The sequence below is a fragment of the Anolis sagrei genome, chromosome Y, assembly GCF_037176765.1.
Source record: "Anolis sagrei isolate rAnoSag1 chromosome Y, rAnoSag1.mat, whole genome shotgun sequence".
NCBI lineage: Eukaryota > Metazoa > Chordata > Lepidosauria > Squamata > Dactyloidae > Anolis > Anolis sagrei.
In genome coordinates, this window is record NC_090035.1 from 20,912,835 (window position 1) to 20,933,938 (window position 21,104).

The window sequence follows — 21,104 nt, forward strand, 5'->3', positions numbered from 1 at the left end:
AAGTGTGTGTGTGTGTGTGTATGTATGTGTGCATATTTGAAAGACGTGGTTTCCGTTGTAATCATCCCTTCTGACCCCCCTCCCCTTCGTCCCCTGTCTTTCTAATGTATTTTTGAAAAATTAATAAAGATATATATATATTTTTAAAAAGAAATGGTTCAAAGTGCTCTGTTGGCTCCCACTTCTGTCCCCAAGGGTCTTTTTTATTAAGGCAACATACTGATTACCACAAAAAAAACAAAAAACTGTATGATATGAAACCAAAGGTTGGAATTAGGTTTAGCCATATTTGAAAGAAACTTGCTGATTTCATTTGGGTTTTTAAACTATAACAAACTAAACACCCTGTTTAGAATATGTACATGTTTGAGTCCTACCTGTGACAGAAGAGTTGGATAAGATGGAGAAGGAACAGACATGCTGCGAGGGATTTCCTGATGGCCTTGGAAGCAGTGTTCTCTAAGAAAGGAAACCAATATAACATTTGAAAGGACTGCTGAAGTAAACAATAAACTCTTTGTACAATGCAGTCAGAATACCTCTGAGTCACTCATATTTTCATCCCATTCACAGCATCACAGTGATTTTTTTCATTTGCTGAATGTGCTGCAGTATGTTCCTCCTGCACGAACAAAGTGTTTGCTATTTAATAAACTTCTTCCATGTTTTTATGATAGAATCAATTAGGAAGTGACATTTATAACCCAGGACCAAAAATAGTGTTAAATAGTGTAATGCATTTACATGTTGGATGAGTCCATATCCAAAATGGGATGAAACCACCTGTTCTTTCTCCTCCATGCCTTCTCATATTGGAAATTTCATAACTTATTGGCAATAACTGCACCATAAACTTATTGAAAAGGTAAAAAATAATGTCACATCTGTTTGGCAAATGTGAATCTCCATGAACATGTGGAAACCACCTTTTGAAAACCACTAGTCAAGAAAAGCATGGCCTTGTTAGAAGTCAACCTTTTGAACAAGTGAGATTTATAAGTATTCATGTAATGGCACACAGGTAACTCAGCTGTTAAACTGAAGAACCATGTCTTTAAACTGCCAAGGATAAAGACATGCCACTACAAAAATATATCGAGTTAGCAGAGGATGGTAGTTTCTTAGAAGATGAAATTTGCAATTGCCCAAAAGATATACACTCACTTGAAACCTCTCAGTTAAAATATGCACTCAGAGAATTTTTTTTAAAAAAGTATTCTTTGAAAAAAAAATCCCGTTTACTCACAAAAACTTGTATTAATTCACCATACAGGCACATTTTTTATTGAAGTTAAGTTATAAATAGAATGTATATTTCTCTCTGTGTCGAGTACAACGGGTATCATTCTATCAATAGGCCATAGTCTTTAAGTATAGTTGTACTCACTGGAGTCCGTAAGTCATACTTCTGTGCTAAAGGAAGTTGCATTCACTTCCACTGAGGTGTGATGCAAACACATCTACCTCCAATGAGGTGGTAAGCAGATTGAATTCAAAATGGAGTCCTGAGTCTGAACATTCTCAATATAATCACATGTCTATAACTCCTCCCACACCAAAGAGATAAGTCAAACTGGCAATCAACATATACATAGATTACAGGTTAGCAAATACATACATTAACAAATAAATAGTGAAAGGCTTGGGAGGTTCTATTGCCAACATCCCAAACAGTGACTATCTGGAGAAAGTCTGATCATCATGGCACTGAATGCAGAAATACTTTGAAATGGCATCAAGGCATGTGGCTCAATGCCTTGCAGGTTTCTTTCCTAAACTTGTAGTAGATGATGGCCTTAGCTGCCTTTATGGCAGTGAAATAGATGTACAGAGCACTTAAGACAGCAATGAGCATTCCTCCTGCAGCCTCCAGGGCTGGTTTTGGCCCAAAATGCCTTCTAGGGAAAATAGATTTGGGGGGGGGGGGGGGAGCATATTTTAACAATAATGTAGGCTGTGAAATGCTTAAGGATCGCACAAGTACTGCAGGACCAGCATGAAGAGGAGTCCCTCTCTGCCCCAAAATGAAGGCGGTCAGTCCCTAAGAAAGGATGCGCTGTGCAAAGCAGACAAACCAAAGAAAGCAAATGCACCCACTGGGAGGTGGAAAACATTGGAACAAAATAGTACCCACCCAAAAATATGGATTTTCTCTGACCTGTACTACCAGTGGCTTCCGTAGATGTCTGCTACGTAATTTCCTTGGTTTTGGCAAGAAGAAATCAGACTGCATCTGAGAAACAAATAAAAAGGCAGCTTGGACATGTATTCTGTTATCTGGCATTACTTTGCCAATCACCAGAAAGCAGCCTGCCAGTAACTTTATGGTAGCAGAGGGATGTTACACTCATGAGTTTCTCCTTTCTGTGAGTATTGTCTTGTATCTTCTATCACTCTGGCAGCAGAGATGAGGAACAAACAGGCTACTTGCAAACAAACCAGGATAAGTTTACTCAAGGCTATTTGGTTGGTCTTTAGATTAAGTGGAAGGATGGCAAGCATGCTTTCTTCCACTGATGGTAAAACGGTGAAGTAATAAAGCATTGCAGAACAGGCAATTTCGCCTACTGGGTGGAACCCTGACTGGAAGGAAAATAATTTAATTGGAGTCAACATGATCAAAGTTAAGGGTCCAACTTTGCACTTCTGGAGACTCACTGCAAAACCAAGGCCACCTTGCCCTGGACATCTGCACATCTGTGAGACTTACAGGACATTTCAGAAAAACAAAAGAATGTACATAACTCTGACCACATTTTAGAGAGGTGAACAGCTAAATATACACTTACATGAAATCATCAGTAAGAAAAATGCATATATCAGGCAAAGGCATGTAAGGGACAAAATAAAGTCTCAGAACTTGAGAGACTTTGTTTTATAGATTGTGTTTCACGTTATTTTTTCCAATTTTCTTTTAAAGACAAGGGATGGAATGCAAATGCAGGTGGGATTTGCAGGACCAGAACAAAATAAGGACTGATTTTTTTCATATCCTTAGGCTGCATTTACAAAACACTGTTTGGTCTAACTCCCATGATGTTAAACATAATAAGACCCTTGGGAAAATCCTAGTCTGGCATTGAATAAACATTTAGTTAATTTTCCAATTTTAGAGGGTAGCTGGATTTTGATCAGTTAACTGGGAGCCACTGAACCCGTGACAGCTCAATTCCCACCACAACAAACTTACACTGATTGTGTCCAAGCGCTGTCGGAAAGAGAGCTCAGCTTCTTTGCTTTGTAAGAAAAGCTTCCCATGCCGGCTGTTGGGTGGGAGAGTGGTTGGAACAGCAAAGAGGCTCCGATCTGCATCGGCACTTTCCGAATTTGAAGGATCAGCCAACAAGAATGGCCTGGAGGAATTTCTCAAACCTAGCAGGGTTCCCAAAAACAAAATAAAGGACAAGAAAAGCAAACAACAAGCAAGACTTCCCATAAAGCCATGAACACTCATGGAGTTAGAATTGCAGTTAGAACTGACTTCCGCTGAGTATTAAAAATCTCTAAAATTATAACAGTAAATAAAGAACAAAACTCAAACACAGAGAAACTCCAGACAAGAAACAATCAGGAACAGCTAATCACCTCTCAACAAAGGATCCACCCAGGCAGTAACAAATCACACCTAAAAACTGTCAACCAGTTTTTAAATGATAATCAAGGTGATAATCAAGGTGGCCAATTGAAACATTTACACCTAACTCCAACAGACAAGAGTTCTTTCTCCCACCCTGGACTTTCCACAGATATATAAACCCAATTCTCCTAGTTTCCAACAGACTTCACAACCTCTGAGGACGCCTGCCATAGATGCAGGTGAAACATCAGGAGAGAATGCTTCTAGACCATGGGCATATAGCCCAAAAAACCTACAACAACCCAGTTCCACTGACCTTGTTCAGAAATCCACATGTTTTTCATAGAAGAGATAATACACATTGATCCTTAATCAACCATCCTGATCACAACTCTTCTGAAAAAAAATATCACTGGACTAAAATGAGATGATGAGCAACAAAAAGTATGTTCTGACAAGGCTAATTCAGGATGCCAATTTTAAATTGGCCTACACTTCTCACTTCTGCCCGATTCATTACAGTGGAAGAAAAAACCCTTATAAATGCACATAAATATTGAAGATCATGCTCATAATATCGCTCAGTTCATATACATACACTGGAATACAAAATCAGTCATTTTTACTCTTTAGGTTTTTAATTCCCATGTTATACATACATCTACACACAGAGCTATGTTATGCTCATGTTTGTGTTTGGCAAATGAACCTTAACAAGCTCTGTGTGAAATAACCATCACTTGTGTGAAGCCTACAATGTTTCTCAATTCCCTGAGCCCTTTGCCACACAGAGAAAGATGAGGCCAGCTTGACTGGAGGCAGAAATGTCGAAACTACTGCTGTGAGACGAAGACAGACAAATGTAGACAATGTTCTTTTTACAGAATGTGAAGTGCACTTCCGCACTATACTCTGAGACACCCTGAGGTCTGACAAGGAAGGAGAGGAAGTATAAAGCAAATCATGCAAATACCTATCGATCGCAGTGTTGTCCCACCTGAGGAGCTGGACGGAGCGCTGGGGGAAAGGGTCTTCTTGTGAAGGGCAGGCTGGTTGCGAGCGCAGCTGGGGCTCCTCATGCTGACAGCAATCACCTTCCCTGGAGGGGTCAGAGTGTGCTCTTCCTGAGTGGGTTTGATGGGGGAGGTGGCCACAGAGTTCATGTCAGCAATCTGCAGAGGAAAGGGTTTCTTAGTTTCTGCAGACTCAAAAACAGCACAGTTTAGATCAGGTGGGGAAAATTTCGGTCCTCCCTCCAGGTATTTTGGACTTCAACTCTCACAATGCAACAGCCAATGCTGTTAGGAATTGTGGGAGATGAAGTCCAAAACACCTCGAGAGCTGAAGTTTGCCCATGCCTGTCATAAACCCCAACTCTGTCCTTGATTTTCCTGTGAGGCCCTAAACTATGTCCATGCTTCCCCCTCCCCCCTCTAGTTTTAAGAATATTTCTTTTCACCAAAGTTGTTCTCATTTTCTCTTTTGTGTATTTTATGTTTAGGCAATTCCAAGATTAAAAAAATATTCATATGTGTGTGCCACATACTGGAGATATTATTATGCAAATGTGAAAGTTTTCCTGCATTTATTTATTTATTTAAAACATTTATATTCCACCCTTTTCACCCTGCAGGCGACTCAGAAAGGAGCACAACATATATATGACAAAGATTCAATGCCAGGACATAAAACCATAAATATATACAAACATTAATATTTGTATTCCTATTATGTTCCCTAGAAGCAAAAGTATTAGGATAAGGCTAGAACTTCAGGCAACAAGACCCATGGAGGACATTACCCTACCACTACTCTTCAAGCAGGTTCAGTTGACAGCTTTTGTACAAATACTAAAGATGGGGGAGCTCGTTTTGGCCCTTCACTCCTGATAATAAAATGTCTTGGGGGCAGCCATGACAGGAAAGCAGAGATCCTGAGTACAAGCTCCAGTTATACTTACCGGTTTGGGATTAACTTCAGTGGAAATGAGTTTTATGAGGCAACTGAGGAGCTTTTGTTTGTGACAAGTGGCCGGAGGCTGGACAGATTTGGAAATGGGCACCTGTTCCCTGGACTCCTGGGATTCTGGCCCAAGAGCAACCAGCCAGTCGTACTCCAGCTGCAACTTGTTTGGCTTGCCCATCATGAGGTAGACTTCAGCCAAAGTAAGGCTCTCAGAGGTCCGTAAGCTCCAGCCCTCTTCTCTGACCTGCTGTGCGAGGCGGCTAGGGTCATCCTTGAGAGTCTTGGTGACCAGGTGTCCCTGAGATGATGGCGGCAGCAGGAGAGAGGAGCCGAGCTTCTCCTGCAACTCCTCCGTTACTGAATCAGGCAGCTCTTTAGCACACATCCCTGCTTGTGGTCCACAGCAGTTCGAGGCCTGAGTTTCAGATACGGACAGACTGCTAGGTGAGGCCATCATGCCTCTTGTTGGTTGGGTGGGACTAAGGCTGCCAGCCTCCGAGATACCAGGTAGCTTTCCAGGAGGACTGGTCCTTGGCAAAGGAACAGCTTTCCCATTCGCTCTGTCTGTGCAAAGACACTTCTCTGGGACAATTAGGTCCTGGCAAGATTTCATGTACCGGGGAAAGGGGTCAAGGAGAGACAGCTCTTCTAAGTCGGGGGGCAGAGTGCCACAATCACAGTTTGTGCCATCAGAGGGGAAACTACTTGCTAAAGCAACGGCCGGCATCTCTCCACCTTCAACACAATGGACTGGGGCAACTGATTTCACAAGACTTGGGCCTGGGTCCTGAAGTTCAGAAGACAACTTATTATCAAAACTGTTTGTAACACTGATACTTGGGGACACTCGTTCCATAAGGCCAGCTTCCAGGGAGCAGTCTTCGGCATTCACAGTAGTGTCCGATACAGATTGAGTGTTTCTACTTGCTTCTGTAGTGCTCTCCGTTCGGGTCCCACCCTTAGCATCTGTCCCCCGCGGGTATTTCACATGCCCTCTGGCTGTCCCTTGACCACTCTGGATGCCTAGAATCTGAGCAGGTGGCAGCAAATGAGAGTCCTTTGCATTCTGCTTATATCTGCCAGATTCCTGCCAGTGCACCGTGCAGAAAGCTTTGGAGTGTACAACCCTGGCAACCCCAGGGAGGGGTGTAAGTGTGCAATTTTCGCCTGGAAAGAGATGGAGCACCACCTTCTCTTCCGAATAGTTGTCACTTGCTTCACAACTATTGGAGTCTTGTAGCTGCCTTTCTGCAAGTGTTTTATGCTAATTGCAAGGGGTTAAGGAATGCAACAACGTTAAAATAGGACAGGGAATCTATCTATAATGTACTCCCCTGCTAGACACATGTATCAACTCTTAATGTAAAGAAATTCTTTGTAAAGGTAAACTCATAAAAAAATTAAGTAGCATTTTAGCCACCACATAGCTAGTTCTAAAATAAGGGGAAAGAAGTGCATAAGAAATGCCAAGCTTCAAGAACTCTAATGATTAGGTTGCTGTGAGTTTTCTTGGCTGTATGACCACGTTCCAGAAGCATTCCCTGCTGACCTTTTGCTCACATCTATGGCAGGCATCCTCACAACCTCTGAGGATGCCTGCCATAGATGTGGGTGAAACTTCAGCAGGGAATGCTTCTGGAACGTGGTCATACAGCCAAGAAAACTCACATCAACCCAGTGATTTTGGCCATGAAAGCCCGATAACACTAATTACATTGCCAGTCATGTCAAAGGTTTCCCAATTGTGGAGTTCGTTTCCAAAAGGGATCAAATCCCGCTCCTCCAATAAAAAATGAGCTATATGTGGCAGCACATTTTTGGTTAGGAGTAGAATATTATGCACAGATTAAACAACCAAAATGTATCAAACCCATTTGTTACAGGATTTAGAAAATGGTGTTTAATTCAAAAGAATGCAAATCCTAAGCATTTTTTTTTCATTCCAGTAAAAATCTTTCGGATGGATATAAACGCAACAATTGAGAAACTTACGTCAGTTTTATTTATGTCTTTTTTCTTAATTTAAAATTTGCTTGTTTAATTTATTGTTTCTTGTTTTGAAATTTTTCAAATGTCACACACTTTTTTGTATATCTTATAAATACATAAAATGCCCCCCCTCCCTCAAGACAAAATACACCAACTAAGGATAACGACAACAAGGAGGATACAATGCGGACTTCGTGAAGAGCCCATTTCTGCTTCAGGAATTCAATGAGGCTGGATACTTTACGGTGCAGCTCCACAATCATCCTGGCAAGTCATGTGAGGAAGGATAAAGCAAAGGATTTAGCAAATAGTATTTCACTAACAATGTAGAGGAGCCCCCAGTGGCGCAGTGGGTTACACCCATGAGCTGCTGAACTTGTGACCAAAAGGTTGGTGGTTTGAATCTGGGGAGTGGTGAGCTCCCACTGTTAGCCTCAATTTCTGCCAACACAGCAGTTCAAAAACATGCAAATTTGAGTAGATAAATAGGTACCGCTTCTACAGGAGGGTAATGGGACTCTATGCAGTCATGCTGGCCATATGACCCTGGTGGTGTCTACGGACAATGCCGGCTCTTTGGCTTAGAAATGGAGATGAGTACCACCCCCCAGAGTCAGTCATGACTAGACTTAATGTAAAGGGGAAACCTTTACCTTTAACAACCTAGAACAGTGACCAGATTTTTGCTAATAGTGGACAGAATGATTCAAAGGCTGTAGAAATTAAATCCTAATACTGCTGTCCAACTGACAGACTCTTTATTAATTTGTTTGAAATTATGAAACCAATTTTAGGTTCAGGTTTGGAGCTCCCTGTCCATATCTAACATCTCATTTCAAGATACCTGAGACGTGGGTTCTGGGCCAGGCTCTGCACACGGGCCCATGCGTGATTATTCCGCGGCTGCAGCTCCACGGGGACTTTCAGAGGGAGACGCACTGGCTTTTGATCCTCCTCATCGCTAATCCCTGGGAGGAAAGAAGTAGAGACAATGCTTGAAGCTGCTGCAAGGATGTGCTGCACAGTAATAGGCTCATAAGAGAAGCTGAAGACACAGAGAAATTGCATTTGATGTGTTCAAGAGTGCCAAAATTTTTCCAACACACAGAGACCTGACAAACTAATGTGTTCATGTCCCAAAATTTCTACTTTCAGGATATCCAGACACATTGCAGTGATCTCTAGGACAGTGTAAATCAATGTCATGTCCTTTGGAGGTTTTGCTTGCACCTTAATCAGCTCCAGACAACATGAAGAGAGTTGTAGTCCTTAATGCCAGGAGGACATTAGAGAGAAAATGCTGATTTTCTTTTTAGATACAATAGTAATAGTCTCAATAATATCGGCCATAGCAGTAATTATGATGCAAAAAATGTCGCAGACAGGAGAGATATTCTAATTTCACATGGCACAGATATTCTTGCAATACAAAACCAGCTATGATTATGCTGGCATGTGATAAAACTTTCAACTGCCATTCTGCTGGCACTTGAGTGGGAAGGAGGCCACTAGCAAGACACAGCCAAGTGTCTTATGTATGATACCATATGTTTCTTGTGTAGATTATAAGCCTGGGGGCAAATTAACATTTGTAAGCCGCCTAAGTATAGTAGCTTACATATGTCCTTTTTGAAATTCATTTTGTTGGTTTTCAACAATCAGTTCTCCAATCTGTTATGGCAATTTTGGATTCTGATCCTGACTTCTTGACTATTAAGATAGCCCTCTTAATTTGGTACCATCGGCAAACTTGATCAGCATGCCCTCTAAGCCTTCATCTATGTCATTAATAATGATGTTGTTCAGCGCTGAAAGACCCAGGGCTGAACCCTGCAGCACTCCACTAGTCACTTCTTTCCAGGATGAAGAGGAACCATTGGTGAGCCTCCTTTGAGTTTGGTCCGCTATGCTACCTCTTGATCCACTCTGCCAGCCGCAAGGCAACTACAAACTGGAGATACATACTCAGCAGCCAAGTGATAAATGGAGTGTACTAAATCTTGTGCAGATCCATTCAGATCAGAATATATTTGGACATATTCATATGACATACTGTGGGAACTGGCCAGGCAATACACTTTGCTCTTTTCCTACAATTAATTCCAGCCTGTTTTGCTTCTGCTACGGTCTCTTACGTACCGTCTGGATCACAGAGCTTCTTCAGAGCCCTGCACATCGGGGCTTTGATACGAAGATTCCTCCCTTTGTAGCGCACAGTTGTTGCTCTAGGAAAGAGTGGAACAGTTGGGGCATCAGTGGAACAGCAGCTCTCCAAAAAAAATTCATAGAGGCTTTGCGATTGGCATGAAAAAAAATTATGCAAAAGTCAATAAAACATTTGGATGTTGCATGGTTTATCTGGGCTTCAAAACTACAAAGGAATTATTATACAATATCTTGTAGATTTTTAAACCACCCAGTTGTCTCAGTAGCATAATGTTTTTAAAACATATGAAGTAGAAAAAGCAATTAACTGAAGACTGCCAAATATGAATTCAGACAAAACAACAGGAAACAAAACATTTTTCAGAAGAATGTTTGTCCCCAAGATTTATGTAAAATAGATAAATATTAGCTGGAATTACCATATATACTTGAGGTTTTCAGCCCTTTTTTAGGCTGAAAACGCCCCCATCAGCTTATATTCAAGTCAATGTTATTTATTATTTTACTGTTATTAAGATTATTTTTATTACATTTATTAATGTTCTCTATTTATTACTATTATTATTACCTTTACAATATTTTACTTTATGATGATTACATATATTATTCTGCTCTATTATTACCGATATTATTACATCTCCATCACTTTACTCCATGATGATGATGATGATGATTATTATTACAGTCATTATTTTACTTTATTATTATTGGAAGGATACGTAGGCACATTGACATTGAAGAATTATAAGTTGATTACCTGTAACTGTAGTTTCCTGAGTAGTCACCTGTGAATTCGTACATTTGGTACTTGTGCGCCTGCGCAGTACAGCTTTCGGAACCTTCTAGAAGCTAAAATAATAATTTTAGACCCCCACTAGCCCCGCCCACCTCCCTCGAGTATAAGTAGCCCGTGGGCGGGGCTAGCCGGCAGTTCTCTTTCGCCACAGAGCAGCCAGAAGGCGTAGCATGAACTCGAGGGGAGGATGGGCGGGTATGTACGAATTCACAGGTGACTACTCAGGAAACTACAGTTACAGGTAAGCAACTTATAATTTCCTGTCGAAGTCACTGTGAATCGTACATTTGGTAGATTAGCAAGCTAACTAACCATGGATGGTGGGCATCATGCCACCGCTGAAAACAGGACTGCCCTGCCGAATTGTGCGTCCCGCCGTGAAATGACATCCAATTTATAGTGGGTCACAAAGGAGAGGGGTGAAGACCAGATAGCTGCACGACAAATAGCGTCCAAAGGAACCCCCTTCCAAAAAGCAGCTGACGTGGCAACTGCCCTTGTGGAATGACCCCTCATGGGAAGGGGCAAGTCCTTGCCAACTAGGCGATAACACAAGTGGATCGTCGACACAATCCAGGAGGATAGTCTCTGAGACGAAACTGGTTGGCCCAAAACGTCTGCATGGTATTTAACAAACAATTTAGGGGTTTTCCTAAAAGCAGCCGTCCTATCTACGTAGAAGGCTAGAGCCCTGCGGACATCTAGTAAATGCAAACCCTTCTCCAACGGGGTTTTGGAAAAAGGAAGGTAGTATCAAATCCTGGGAGATGTGAAACTGTGTAGATACCTTAGGGAGGAAAGGTATGTCAGTCCTCAGCACTGCCTTTTCCTTATGAAATTTAAGGTATGGTGGGTCCGCCCTAAGGGCAGACAGCTCATAGACCGCCTCGCCGATGTGATGGTGATCAGAAAGGCCGTTTTCCATGATAGGCAAGAAAGGCTTGTGGATGCTAAGGGTTCAAAAGGAGCCTTCATTAACGAGTTAAGCACAAGCTCCAAGCTCCAAAATGGGACGACCGGGATTGTCGGGGGTCTGGTGTTCCTAAATCCCCTCAAAAACGTCTTAACCAAAGGGTCCAGGAAACAAGAAGGGAGGCCAAACTTCCGTCAAAACCAGGAAATGGCGGCCAAATAACATTTTAACGATGAAAACGATAAACCCGCATCCAACAGCGACACTAGGAAATCTAATACTAGGGAGATGGGGGCTGTGTCAGGGTCTATTCCCCATTTCTTGGCGAAGGAGGAAAACCGTGCCCACTTAAAGAGGTAGGAACGCTTTGTAGATGGCCTATGTGCCGCCTCGATGATCCGAAGCACAGAGTGAGATAAATCAGAAAAAGGGGCTACATGGTGGGAAGGATCTGCCAGGCCGTTAGCCTCAGTTTGTGTACCTCTGGGTACAACACCTGGCCTCCCTGTGATGTTAACAGGTCTGTCCTGACTGGTAGGCGGGTGAAGACCTCCTTCGCCATCTGCCGCAGAGGCGAGAACCATGGTTGTCTTGGCCACCATGGTGTTACCAGTATGCAATGGGCGTTGTCCCTCTGGACCTTCGCAATGACCCTCAGTAGAAGAGGGAAGGGAGGGAAGGCATAGGTCCTCCGACCCATCCATGTGAGTACTAAGGCGTCTCCTAGACACCTCCCGAGGCATAGCACGCGTTCGTGTGCAAAAGAGGGGACATTTCGAATTGAACAGGTCCAGTGTTGCGAACAGGTCCAGTTCTGGGGTTCCCCATGCGAGGAAGAGTTTCCGAACTTCCTCCGGGTTCAGGGACCATTCGTGATGTGCCAGAGGGTCCCGACTCAAGGAGTCTGCTAACAGATTCTGCTCTCCTGGCACATGTGTCACAAGAAGATGAATCCCTCTGTCTATGCACCACTCCCAAATCTGTGTGGAAAGGGCTAGGAGCATGTGAGAGCGTGTGCCCCCCTGCTTGTTCAGGTAGTACATCACCGTGGTGTTGTCGGTGAGAATGTGTACTACCTGACCTGCGACTACCATTTTGAAGGACCACAGGGCCTTGTCTACGGCTAGAAGCTCAAGAGCGTTTATGTGAAGAGCGCTTTCTTCTGTTGTCCACATGCAGTGAGCTACTAGACTGTGGGAGTGGGCCCCCCATCCCGTGAGGGACGAGTCTGTAGTGACCATGCTTGTGGCGCGAGGGGCGTAAAAGGATAGTCCCGCACAGGCCCATGTCGGATCCATCCGGCATTGGAGTGAGGCACGGACCCACTGCGGGGCGGACAGTCTCATGGCGGAGTTGTCCCACAGCGGATTGAAGCTGGAGAGGAACCAAGATTGGAGTGGCTGCATACACAACCTGGAATAACGTATAACCGACGTGGTTGAGGCCATGTGCCCTAACAGGACCTGGATGTGCTTGGCTGATGTGTCGGGAGAAGTAATGGTTAGGTTGATCAGGTCGCGCAGGTTGTTGAACCGGTCCTCGGGTAAAAAGGCTCTCTCGGCAACGGAATCCAGAAGCACCCCGATGAACTGGATGCGCTGCGACGGTACCAAGACCGACTTGTCCGGGTTGAGTACGAGGCCCAGCGTCTGGAGAAGAGACAAATCCATGGACACGTGTTGTTGAAGCAAGCCGTGAGATTTAGCCACTATCAACCAGTCATCAATGTACGGATAGACCGTCACACCCCTAGTCCTTAGGTGTGCGGCCACTACAGCCATACACTTTGTGAAAACCCGTGGGGCAGCGGAAAGGCCAAATGGTAGGACGTTAAAACAGTACATCTGCCCATTCACCCGAAAAGAGAGAAACCTACGATGGTGTGGGGCAATAGAGATGTGGAAGTATGCGCCTCTAAGGTTGACGGTCGCAAACCAGGCCTCCTGAAACAGTAGGAGGGCTATGGAAGCAAGAGTCACCATACAAAATCTCTTGGGCTTAATGTGTTTATTTAGTGCCCTAAGGTCAAGGATAGGGCGCATTCCACCTCCACGTTTAACAATCAGAAAATATCTAGAAAAAACCCAGAATGGAACCGCGAAAGGGTCCACCAGCGAAATGGCACCCTTTCGTAACAGCATCTCAATCTCTTGCATAAGCTGAGGGGAGAAAGGCGTGCCCTGAACCCGGCCCACTCTAGGGACCTCCTCAAACTCAATACTGTAACCGTTATAAAAAATAGACAAGACCCAGGCATCTGTGGTGATGCTTGCCCACTCATTATAGAAGGGAGCGAGCCTGTCCTCGAAAAGGGTGAACGGCCCAACGGAGCTCTCCGTGTCTAAAGAGATTGAACAGTGTGGAAACGGGATCCCAACCGGGGACTTCCCTTGTGGAACTGGCAGAGGCTCAGCTGCGTCGTGCCCAACATCCCCAGTGAGGACATCAAAGGTGCTTCTTGGAGGCGCCAGAGAGTTTGGGCTTCCCTTGGAAGGGTTGTGCCCTGGCCTTTTGAAAGTAAGGGGTTCAATGGCCCCCCTGAAATCTCGATGCTCCCGCCGATCTATTTCTGAAAGGCCCAGAAAAGGAGTTGTTAAAGGGTCTACAATAAGAGGATGTAGAGTGTTGCCACCTGGGCTTTGGTTGGTTATATGGCTGCCACGTGTAGCCGAATTTGTAGGCTGATTGCCTGACATCTTGTTTCCGTTTTAAATGGTCGTCTGTATTGGGGTTGAACAGCCCTTCTTCGTGAAAAGGGAGGTCTTCAGCTAAAGCCTTCCCCTCTTCTGAAAGATTAGAGGCCCTTAACCAGGCATGTCTTCGAATGGAAGTTGCAGTGGCAAATAAATTGCCAGCTGTCTCTGCCATATGTTTGGCGAAGTCTTTTTGTAGTTTTGACAACACCAGAGCCTCAACCTGTAATGCTCTGGGGAGACGCTGTTCTTCCTCCGGTATAGACTCAATATACGGCAACATTCAGTTCCACAGGAATGATTTGTAACCGCTCATATATGTTGCATAATGAGCCATACGTGTGAATAAGCTGGCAGAAAGATAGGCTTTTTTACCCAGCGTGTCCAATTTTCTTCCCTCCCTATCAGGGGGGGTGGTTACTGAATTCTTGGGGCATTTGGATTTGGTGACTTCCGCCACAACAGTATTTGCCTTAGGTGGTGCCACCACCCATTTGGCCATAGCTATATCAATTTTATATAATGAGTCCAGCCTCCTAGGGATGGCCAGTACAGCCAAAGGCGACATGTCGGCAACCTTCGCCAGCTTTAGCAAGTAAGGCAACATGGGGAGGGCGGAGGAGGAGACCACATTCTGTTCATCCAATGAGAACATCGGATCCTCCACATGCTCAGGAGGTTTTGGGGCAGGTATATCTAAAGCCTTGATCATCCTCTCCACCAAGGCTGCAAACTTGTTAAAATCAGCGGGCAAAGTAGAAGAAACATCCTCACCCTCCAGAGTCTGGGATACTTCAGGCGGTTCTGAGCCAGAGTCACTGTACCTCGGATCAATATTGTCCTGGTCCATGGCCCTGGGTGAGTCCACAACAGTTGCTCTCAACGGAGTGGCAGTAGTGGGGCCCAGTCCAGTCGGGGGGGGGGGGTGCAGAGTCAGAATTAGCAGAGGGCAACACAGCAGGAGAAGTACACAACACAAGGTCAGCACAAGTTGCAGTGCCAACGGGTGCTTCTTGGTGATATGCTTGGTCAACACAGGTTGTAGCACCAGCGGGTGCATCTCGGCAATGCAAGGGTTGGCCCCTGGCAGGGCAGTCGAACTTCCACAGCTGGGGCCTGAAAAAGGCCCAATAGGGTAGCCTGCAAAGGTGGGGCACGTGCGGGGGACGGGCCCGCCTGGAGGGAGACACCCCGTGTCCCAACAGAGGAGGAGGAGGAGGAGGGCCCCCCGCTGCCACCGGGAATGGGATTGGGGCCGGCACAAAGATGAATTGGCCCGACGGAGCCATCTGCCAATATCCCTGCGGGGCCGTAGGTCTCGGGCCATACCTACCCTGGTGGGTCGACGAGGCCCTGGAGCGATGGGAGCGCCTCCAACGCCTGGAGCAGGCGGAGGAAGAAGAGGAGGAGGTCGACGAAGACGACGAAGAGGAGGATGACCTGGAACGTTGGCCGCTTCTAGCGGAGGCTCGGTACCGTCGGCCTCGAGAGCCTCTGCTCCTCCGCGAAGGGGATCTGGAACGCCTGGGACGCTTGCTGGGGTGGCGTGACCCCCTGCCTTTCCTCTGTTGGCCTTGGTAGGTGGCCATCGCAGGTGTTGCTGCCCGCATCGGAGGCCCCAGAAAGTTATCGCCCCAACATCTCATTCGGACCTGGGGGGAAGGCTCGACATCGGCGGCCTAGGAGAGGCTGCCTCCAGCAACAGGTCGGCAGCGCGGGTGGGCGGGGCGGTGGAGACGGCCCTCGGGGAAGCCGCTCCCACAGCCGAGTCGGCAGCGCGGGTGGGAGGGCCGTTGAAGATGCCCCCGAACGCGCCGCTGCAAGACGGCACTGGTTTCAAAGGAGGAGTTGTGGGAGGGGCCACTGAGGCCAGTGTCCCTTCTAGCACAGACTCCCCACTCGCCCTGCCTGCCGAAGAAGACAACGTCGGCATCTGGGGGGTTAACAGGATCTCAGAGACCGAGCCCTCCGGTCTCGACAGCTGCACCCGGATAGGAGTGGCGTCCGCTCCCTCGAGGGATAAGGTAGGGGCCCCCAGAGGCTTGCTTGTCTGTTCCTGAGTCTCCGCCATTAGAGGGGGAGGAGCAGAGATGGCGGAGGAAGAAGAGGCGCTTCCCGCCTTTTTTGAAACCGCTTTTCGTCCCAAAACTGGTCAGCGGCCATCTTGCATGGCCTTGTCCTTTGGCCTTTTCGCCTTCTTTTTCGTCAGCCCTACAGCCTGATCCAAGGGCAAGGCAGATACAGCCGGGGCGGTTTGTTGTGGCGATGGGGTGGGGTGGGGGGGGGGAGCAGGGCTCTTTCATAGGGGGCTACTTTAAGATGCAACTCCCAATTCTTCCTGGTCTGTGGCGTAAAGACCATACAGACTGAGCAGGCTTGGGCGAGGTGACCCTCTCCAAGGCAGGCCAAGCACAGGGAATGCCCATCCGTATCAGGATACATGTTGGGGCAATTAGAGCATCGTTTGTACGAGGTGGTAGCCATCACGTTACACGCACGTGAAGTCAAATGGCTGAAGAATCAGGTCTAACAGTCCGGGTCAATCGTTGGCAAACAGAGTCCAAATCACAATCCAATAGCTTAGTCAGTTGTCAGTCTAGTCAAATTTTCCAATAAAATCAAAGAGAGCTCGCAAGAAGAAAGAGGTTCTCAAGCTGCTGCCAAGAGCGCGGAAAAGAGAACTGCTGGCTAGCCCCGCCCACGGGCAACTTATACTCGAGGGAGGTGGGCGGGGCTAGTGGGGGTCTAAAATCAGCAGCCTATGATACTGTGAACCACCGCCTCCTCCTGAGAAAAATGTATAATATCACAAAGGACTACCACCTCACCCGCCTGATAGGAAACCTGCTACAAAACAGGAGCTTTTTTGTTGAGTTCCAGGGCCAGAGAAGCAGATGGCGGAAACAGAAGAACGGCCTGCCTCAGGGGAATGTGCTTGCTCCATCCATGTTCAACATCTACACAAATGACCAGCCACTGCCAGAAGGGACAGAGAGATTCATCTATGCTGACGATCGCGCCATTACTGCTCAAGCAGGGAGCTTTGAGATGGTAGAACAGAAGCTCTCCGAAGCTCTAGGTGCTCTTACTGCCTATTACAGGGAAAACCATCTGATCCCTAATCCATCTAAAACACAGACATGCGCCTTTCACCTTAAGAACAGACAAGCATCCCGAGCTCTGAGGATTACCTGGGAAGGAATCCCACTGGAGCATTGCAGCGCACCCAAATACCTGGGAGTCACTTTGGACCGTGCTCTGACCTACAAGAAGCACTGCCTGAACATCAAACAAAAAGTGGGCGCTAGAAACAACATCATACGAAAGCTGACTGGCACAACCTGGGGATCACAACCAGACACAGTGAAGACATCTGCCCTTGCGCTATGCTACTCTGCTGCTGAGTATGCATGCCCAGTGTGGAACACATCTCATCACACTAAAACAGTGGATGTGGCTCTTAATGAGACATGCCGCATTATCACGGGGTGTCTGCGACCCACACCACTGGAGAAATTACACTGCTTAGCCGGTATTGCACCACCTGACATCCGCCGGGAAGTAGCAGCCAATAGTGAAAGGACCAAGGCAGAGACATCTCCAGCTCATCCCCTGTTTGGGTATCAGCCAGCACGTCAACGACTTAAATCAAGACATAGCTTTCTTAGAACTACAGAGACACTCGCTGGAACACCCCAGCAAGCGAGAGTCCAAAAGTGGCAGGCCCAAACCCAGCACCTCAATTCATGGGTGATACCAGATGAGAGACTCCCCCCTGGGCACTCAGAAGACTGGGCGACTTGGAAGGCGCTGAACAGATTGCGCTCTGGCACCACGAGATGCAGAGCCAATCTTAAGAAATGGGGCTACAGGGTGGAATCCTCGGCATGCGAGTGCGGAGAAGAACAAACCACTGACCACCTGCTGCAATGCACCCTGAGCCCTGCCACATGCACGATGGAGGACCTTCTTGCGGCAACCCCAGAGGCACTCCAAGTGGCCAGATACTGGTCAAAGGACATTTAACCAAATACCAAATTTACAAAATCTGTGTGGTTTTTTTTTCTTTTTTTTTTCTTTTTCATTTTAATCTCTGTGTTTGTTTTGCTCTGTTAGAATTGTAAAACAATGGTTGCTGATGACACGATAAATAAATAAATAGCTTCTAGAAGGTTCCGAAAGCTGTACTGCGCAGGCACACAAGTACCAAATTTACTATTCACAGTGACTATGACAGGAAAGATTAGAATAATTATTTAATCAGAGTTGGACAGTCTTATCTTAAATTCCAGTTTTATGTAAATATTCCAAAACATTTAACCTAATGATGCCTCAATTAATGTAATTTTATTGATATCTATTTTTATTTTGAAATTTGCCAGTAGCTGCTGCATTTCCCACCCTTGGCTTATACTCGAGTAAATACGTTTTCCCAGGGTTTTTTGTGGTAAAATTAGGTACCTTGCATTATTTTTGGGTGGGCTTATACTTGAGTATATACAATAAACTTTTTTGCAACTTGCATGACCCTAGTTTATAAACTGACAAATCCAAGATGATAGACTCCTGTCTTGAACAGCTGATGAATTGATATAAAAAAACATTTCAAAAGATAGTAATCATATACTGTTTATATTTTTTAGAAGAGAAAGAGAAATTACTTACCCAACTTGAATAAGCTCATTGAGTTTAGCTGCATTTTTGTCATCCATACCTTTAAATAAAATGAAGAATAAAACATGGGCAAGGTTGAAGAATTGCACGTTTTAGGAAAGGTAATAATGTCTAGATTTGATCTTTATTATTGGACAGTAGTAATTCTTAAGGACAGAGCATTTCAATGAAAATCCTACAAGAAGAATTTTTTAAAAGGATTTTAGAAATACAAAAAGAGGAGGAGAAAGGGGAGATGGTGGCCTTTCACTGTCAGTATCTGTAGCGAATTTGTTACTCTGAGTGAAAATTTTAGTGTATAGATCTATGTTCGCAGGGGGCAGATAAGGAAGATTAGAGACAAGAGAGTATAGCAACAGAGGACAAGATCATTTGCATATGGAGCCCGATTGGTCCTATGCAGATTAGTGCAGACAGTTGGGAAGAGCAGAGCAGAACATTCTAAAGGGGCGGAGTTAAGTTCAAAAGGGGCAGTTAGAGTAGAGAGTTTAGAAAATGACAGTTGGGAACAGAGTTTGAGAAATGAGCAGTTAAGAAAATGTGTTAGGGATCTCTGTGTGAGAAAAGAAGTCAGGAACTTCTGTTATTGAAGTAGGACTTCCTGTTTAAGAAAAGGAGAGTTGGGAATCTCTGCCTAAAAGAAGAAGTTAAGAAACACTGTCTGAGGGAGACAGTGAGGAATCTCTGTTAGAGAGTTAGTTGAGAATGGCTGCTTGTGAAGTTAGTTAAGGAAAAGCTATTTGGGAACAGTTAGGAATCTGTGTGAAGAGAAGAAGTTAACCCTGTCTGAGAGAGAGAGAGTTTTAAAAGAGAGTTAGTTGAGTAGGGATTGCAGTTTGTGAAGGACAGAGAGTTAGGGATTCCTGTTCATGAATGGTAGTTAATAAATCCTGTTAGAAAAGTAAGCCGCTAGTCAAATAGAATACAAGTTTTGGGAACCTAAAGAAAAGCCAGTGGTGCTTGAATCGGAAAGTACTTTTAGTCCTGTATGTGTAAATCAAATACCATCTTGATAAATGAGAAACATTGAAAGCCTATTTCAGGAAAGTGCAACAAGTATATTATATGTGACTGAAACTCAAGTTTGCAACAAAAAATAGTAATTGTAACCACAATCGTTTGGAGCTTGGAATGTTTGAATAAACATTGATACTTTGTTTCATACAAGAGAGACTCAAGCCTGTGATTCCAAGCCAAGAGGCTTCTGCTTTATAACACTCATAGCAATTCAGATATTAAAGTGTTGACAGAGGACTGCACATAGGTGCATGCTTCTCTTTACAAACTGGTGGCCTTCCCTGATTCTTTACAGTATCCAATGCTCCATTCTTTGATTGAGGTAAGATGGAATCCATAGAGTTTAGGACAGATCCAAGGTACTTAGATGATTTTTAAGAACAGGTTGTGGCTGGGAATACACTCTGAAATATCTGCTAAAGCAGAGAAGCTATGGTGACTTTTACCTACTTCTAGTTTTCTATTAATGTAATAGGTATACCCCACTAGCACCCTTACAAAACAAGGGAGCATTTGAAGAAAACTCTTTAATGATTTATCAGGCCTAAAAAAAAATCTTGCGGGTTACAAGTTACTGTGACACATTTCTTAATTCCACAATCTGTAACAGATCTGTAACAGATCTGCAAAACCCTACAACTTAGAGAAGTAAGGATTCGTCCTGCCTGGTTAGTTGAAAAAAAATGTTGCAGAGAACTTTAGGACTTAACCTAACTTCCTATGAACGTAATACAGGCAGTCCTTAGGTTCTGTAGGTTTGTTTGTAAGTTGGAACAAGGATATTTTTAAGTGTAACTCCAGTCATCTATAAGTGCATGTCCACTTACACAGACATACTGCTGCCTCCACAAACAGCTAAAGCTCCCAACCTTGGTAAATATACTTGATATGTTGAAATTTGATTACTAGAGGGGTTGGGGGGAACTGGCCTTCCTTTCTGGGAGTTGTAGTTCACTCAAAAAAAGAGAAACTGTGACCTCCACCAATGATGGACCTGACCATACTTAGAACACAGAACCCCCATGACTAACTCAACCTGCTGGAGGGGTTTGAGGGAACTGACTCACCATGATGGGAGTTGTAGTTTACCCTACAGCCAGAGAGCACACTGAAACCCACTGATTTTATTTGTCGTGTCAGGGCAACCAGTCAATTATATTACATTTCTAACAGAACAAAGCAAACAAACAGACAAAATACAAAATTTGTGAGTTTGGTAGATGAATAAATGTACTTTGACCAGTATCTGGCCACTTGGAGTGCTTCTGGTGTTGCTGCAAGAAGGTCCTCCATTGTGCATGTGACAGGGCTCAG

At 44.9% G+C, this 21,104-nt stretch overlaps 1 protein-coding gene across 4 annotated transcripts in view; it reads right to left on the bottom strand.

Annotated features, from left to right (window-relative positions):
- The window catches only part of LOC137095282 (protein cramped-like), a 66,386-nt gene that overhangs the window by 16,845 nt on the left and 28,437 nt on the right, over window positions 1–21,104 (bottom strand). For 3 of the 4 annotated variants that reach the window (XM_067461734.1, XM_067461735.1, XM_067461732.1), the window contains exons 6-14: window positions 18,765–18,813; window positions 9,671–9,756; window positions 8,376–8,499; window positions 7,714–7,795; window positions 5,538–6,806; window positions 4,551–4,749; window positions 3,191–3,372; window positions 2,159–2,233; window positions 378–459 (exon numbers count right to left, since the gene is read on the bottom strand). In XM_067461734.1, the coding sequence (XP_067317835.1) occupies window positions 378–459; window positions 2,159–2,233; window positions 3,191–3,372; window positions 4,551–4,749; window positions 5,538–6,806; window positions 7,714–7,795; window positions 8,376–8,499; window positions 9,671–9,756; window positions 18,765–18,813 (2,148 nt within the window). The remainder of the gene's footprint in view (window positions 1–377; window positions 460–2,158; window positions 2,234–3,190; window positions 3,373–4,550; window positions 4,750–5,537; window positions 6,807–7,713; window positions 7,796–8,375; window positions 8,500–9,670; window positions 9,757–18,764; window positions 18,814–21,104) is intronic. The other variant, XM_067461733.1, reaches the window with a different exon arrangement.